Genomic DNA, 5,008 nt, shown 5'->3' on the forward strand with positions numbered 1-5,008 from the left:
CGCCATTTCATTTTCCAATGCAATCTCGTCTATTTTAGAAATTTGATGAGTAGCATGAACAGGTTGTTTTATATCAATACATAGTACGATGGCGTCATGATCAGTTATTGCTGAGTGAACAACGACAGTCTCAATACGTTTCTTTGTTTTAACAATGGCATGATCCAAACAAGCGTTATACCTTGTTGGCAACGAGTGTGTTGGAAGCATCCCATGGCATGCCAGTAAATTAAGATATTCCTCTGCGTGATCGTTGACGTTTTTTGGTGAAATATCTATATTTATATCACCGGTGATAATGACAGTATTAAATGATGACAACGCCATCAGTACCAAATCTAAGGAGTGTAAAAATCTTTGGACGTTGTGTTTGAAACAATGCGGCCTATAAATTGCCACAATGGCAGTATGTGAGGAAATTTTTATCACCAAGCAATTTGCTTCATCCAAAGTTGGCTCCTCAATTGTACATTTAACTGAATTTTTCACATATACTATCACACCATCATTTTGATTGTAGTTATCTGTAGTGCAGTGCGAGTGATAATCATCCAAAAGAGGCATATAATTTCTTTGAGACAGCCAACACTCAGTCAGTATTATGAACTGGAAATCTAATTTTATACGAGTGAGGAGCGTAGTTAGACCATCAAAGTTGCGATGGACGCTCCGGATGTTTTGACACAAAATATTGGTGTGTCCAAGGGGATGATTCAATGGGGACGTCACCTCTTCTGCTGTACAGATTCTAGCTACGGGATAAGAGAAACTATCCAAGTTATATAATAATTCATTTATATCTGCGAATTTTATTTATTTATATTTAATATGGGTGGAACAGTACTGACTCGAATGTAATACTCATTTAATATACATGACGAATGCATAGTGTGGAATGTTCGTTTAAAAAAGTCCCATACCATAATATCTACATGGCTTTTGGTGGATTTTGGCGTGATATTTATTGGAGTAATATGTAGCGATTGTATTCGGTTTGTGTACAGTAAAATTAGTTTTTTATATTGCGATGTGTGTAGGTAATGTATTGCATGTGTAATGAATGGCAGTATAAAAATATATTGTGTTGTGTTTTTATTGAATGGTGTGTGATAAGTGAATATATATTTTATGTTTATACAATTTAGGATGACTGTTAATCTTACAAACGAAAATAGTCACAATTTTTTTTTCAGCACGTTGATATCTTCTTCGCTTCTAATAAGGATTGCTATGTCACCCTCAGCCTTACGTAGATAAACGTTTCCTCCAGCTGTCCAACAGTATTTGAAACCACCTGATTGAGCCATATCTTTAGCAAGAAAATGTAAGCGTCGAGCTTTAGGTGTTAGTCGCTCAGAGATATAGATACGCGTGTCCTTACTTTCGAATCCAAGGTGGTTTGAATGAAGTTGTCCGCTTTTGTTGAATGACTTTGCAGCCTCAAGTACTTTGCTCTTGGTCAAGGTGTTACCGAGTTCAACTATCAACGATGAGCATTTCTGGTCTTTTTTGTTAGGTACACGAAATATGTCGCGAATCTCTTGCGTCTGGATATTAATTTTCAGGGTATCGGTGAGTCTTCCAAAGTAGCCATAAAGGTCAGTATTTTTCTCACCTCTAATTTTGGGGACATTTCTAATTTCTATTGAGGTCTTATAAAGATTTTTATGTAACATATCACATTTATCATTGATGACGTTAATCCTGGATGATAATTCTTTTCGCTCCTCTTCCATCATAATTATTTTATTTTGTACAAATTCAATTCTGGCAGATACATCAGAGACGGATTTCTCGATCTCAGTGTTCAAAGTCTTAATAGAATTATTCTGGTCTTTAATGTGTGATATATGGTTTTCTATTTCCCCCAAACGATGGTTCTGGTTTGCTTCAAATTTTTGAAACATTTTCATCATTTCATCGCGAAAAAGAAGTAAGACATCAGTCTGATCCATGTCTTCCGACTCCGACATACGACGCCTTTTTTTATCTCTTTGGGTAGTACCGCTGGACCCCGATGCCAATTCAGGATTAGAAGCTGACATCGATTCGTTACTCTGAGGTGATCGCAAGACGTTCGGCATCTTTGTTTTTGACGCGAGAGTAGTAGGCAAGCAGCAATAACGAGGAGTTACTATAGCGAGGGCTGAATGAGGGAATAAGACGTAGTTTTGGAGTGTCGCAGTTATAGTCGATTCTTTCGCACTAGTAAAAGACTTTAAGGCGATAGTGTCATATGGGTCTCGTTCTTTTGATATCGATCGGCAACTGCATACAAATTTGCTTTCCGTCTAATATAACTTGAGCCTTCTGGTGTATTATTATGAGAGTAGGTAGGTGGAATTAAAATTTGCATTAGACAACAGCGATGTCCACGCATCCGAGTGCGAGAGGTGATTATTAGTTAATTCGCTTCCACTAATGTAGTGATCCACAGCGTTTTTCCATATGGGTCATGCTAATTGGGCACCGATCGATGAATTCATACAGAATTTCTTTCCGTCAAATATAACTTGACCCTTCTGACGCAGGTAAGTAAATTCAAATAACTCACATGCTTGCAGTGGCGGTGTGTGTGTCTGCTCGCACAAAACAATCGTTAGCGATAAACTCCTTAATACTATTGTGCTCCTAATATTCACAACTAATTTTTGCTTACTAAAATTGTATTTTATAATTTTAATAAATTTTAAAAGGGATTATTAACCAATGCGTCTGAACAACTCAGAGGTCCGGAGGGGAGGGGAAATGTGTTTCCAGTAGGGTTCTCTCCGTTTCCGCAGGGGAAGTTGTGTATGTGTTATCTATTTTGCGTATTGAACCTAGCTCAGTTGAATTTGAGTTGCCTAGGATTTTCCTTATTCTGTTCGCTTGTGCACAAGACGTAATGTTCCCGCAGTAGCCTCGCCATGACGCGGTGCTCCTGAACCGTATGCGCTTTTTGAATTTGGATTTGGCCGTCTTGTAGTTTTCCCAGTCCTCATCCGCGCATGTGTTCATTGCTCTATTGAAACATCTCCTTACCCTTCTTCGAAGCCTCTCAAGCTCAGGCCCCCACCAGTGTTGGCCTTGTCGCGGGGCTGAGTCACTCAGTGGGCATGCGGAGTTATAGCTGTTCACTATGTTTGATGTTAGTTCTTTTACCTGTGTTTCTATCTGTGCTGTGTTCAGTAGTCTGCCAGGTTCCCCCAGACTCTGGTGTAGTTTGTCAGTGTATAGTTTACGATCAGTTTTTCGGGGATTTCGTTTCGGTTGTTGTTCTTTGATGGCTGTGTCTAAGCTAAATCTTATCCATCTGTGGTCCGAGAAGGATGCTTCTTCGGACACGTGCCAGTTTTGGACAAGATTTACTGCTCCTTCTGATGCTAGGGTTAGGTCTATAATTGTCCTGCATCTTTTATTTACGAAGGTTGGTACAGTACCTTTATTAAGGATTTGAAGGTTAGTTGTGAATAAGTATTCTGTTAGGTTCTTACCTCTGTCATTTGCGAGTTCCATGCCCCACAGTGGATGGTGGGCATTGGAGTCAGTAGCCACGACGATGTGCTGGCCGTTCTGCTCGCAGTACTTGATTAGCCGTTCCATTTCCTGTGGCGGTGGTACATCAGTCTCCGCCATATAGACAGAGGCGAGCACCACTTCAGGTAGGCCTGTGGCCGTGTCAGCTAAAAGCTTGACGGCACACAGGTCTCTGGAACAGAATTCTGTTAGTGGCTGTACATGTAAGTTATTAGAGTAATAGATGCAAGTTCGTGGTTTATCTGAGTTATTGGTGGATAAAAGCTTACCTCTCAGATGTGAGAGTCCATTTATTTGGCCGCGGGCACTGATCCACGGTTCCTGGATCAGCGCCACGGCTGTGTTGTTAACCTCCAACCACTTCCGGAGCTGAACCGTTGCGGCCTGGCTGTGGTGGAGGTTGTTCTGGACGACTTGCAGTTTATTGAGCGAGGGGGATACCGCCATCACCAGACAGCAGCTCCACGTCCTCGTCCTCGCTCAATCGGATGTCTCCCATCCCCAACACACACTCGTCGTCGCTAATGGACACCGCCGGGCATTCGTCGGTGTCCACAGGGTCGGGGGTCGGGGAGGGCCCTTTTCCTTCCCTGGTGATACCAGAGGAGGTGGAGGGCTCCGGGGAAACATCCATTTGTCCTGTGTCCTGTATTGTAGACGCTATATTCTCTGGAGGCGCGTCAGTGTAGAGGCCCCTTTTCGTTCTAAATCTCAGGTAGACCGTGCCTAACTGGAATGTGAAGCGCCGGCCATGCCCCAGGACAGTGGGGACCAGATCTTCGGGGAGGCTCACCACCACGAAGGTATGCCCACTTTGCTGATTCAGCTTGTGGACAAGCCAGCGGTGAGCCTCCGCCCACTTGTTTTGCCACTTGAGGATGCGACCGATTCGGCGCGCATCCTCCCATTTGCCAGGGAGTAGAAGTCCGCAGACCACCCTCCGGGGAGCCTCCACCCCATTTTTCAACGAGAGGGGCTCCCCGGAAGGCAGCCTGATGGTGCTGACGGCGTCCTCCAGCCACTGGAAAGTGGCCTTATCGTGACACCACAGTTTCAAGGCCCCATCGCCGTAGACGGGTTTTCCTCGAAACTGTGGGCCGACGTCATCCTCGCCGCATTCCTCGGCTCCTTGAGTGAGAAGCTCACATAGGGCCTCCTGTATGGTGTCAGCATCGGGGCTCCGTATGAAACCTGTTTTAGCCGAGGTAATAACCGCCATGAGTTAGTTGCCTCGGCGTATGATTTGTTCTGGGCGGGCCTCTCAACTTTCTGCCGCTTGTGCTCGCCTCTAGGAGAGATCGTCTCATCGAGGCGTGCCCGTTTGGCATTGGTCGAGGACCTCTGCGCCTTGTCCGCCGGTTTGCTCTTAGAAAGGAGGGGGGCCCTTCCAGGGGGTTGCGAGTCCGGTCTAGGGAGCCGCTTTGATGCGGTCCCAGAACCATCGTCGCCAGCCACTGGGGGCCTCGCCTCTCCCTCCTTCTGCTGGGTG

The 5,008-nt window shown here is 44.5% G+C and overlaps 1 protein-coding gene across 1 annotated transcript; it reads right to left on the reverse strand.

Annotated features, from left to right (window-relative positions):
* Positions 1 to 1,175: 1,175 nt before the first annotated feature.
* Positions 1,176 to 2,084, reverse strand: LOC113234317. The gene has a single exon (XM_026469618.1). It carries the CDS (start codon positions 2,082 to 2,084, stop codon positions 1,176 to 1,178), a length of 909 nt encoding a protein of 302 aa, XP_026325403.1.
* Between the last annotated feature and the right edge of the window lie 2,924 nt (positions 2,085 to 5,008).

The sequence above is a fragment of the Hyposmocoma kahamanoa genome, unplaced genomic scaffold (genome assembly GCF_003589595.1).
Source record: "Hyposmocoma kahamanoa isolate Upper Pololo Valley unplaced genomic scaffold, ASM358959v1 83, whole genome shotgun sequence".
Taxonomy (NCBI): domain Eukaryota; kingdom Metazoa; phylum Arthropoda; class Insecta; order Lepidoptera; family Cosmopterigidae; genus Hyposmocoma; species Hyposmocoma kahamanoa.

Bases quoted from the DNA above. Each gene is read 5' to 3' on its own strand.
- LOC113234317 (XM_026469618.1), bottom strand. From the start codon at position 2,084: ATGCCGAACGTCTTGCGATCACCTCAGAGTAACGAATCGATGTCAGCT.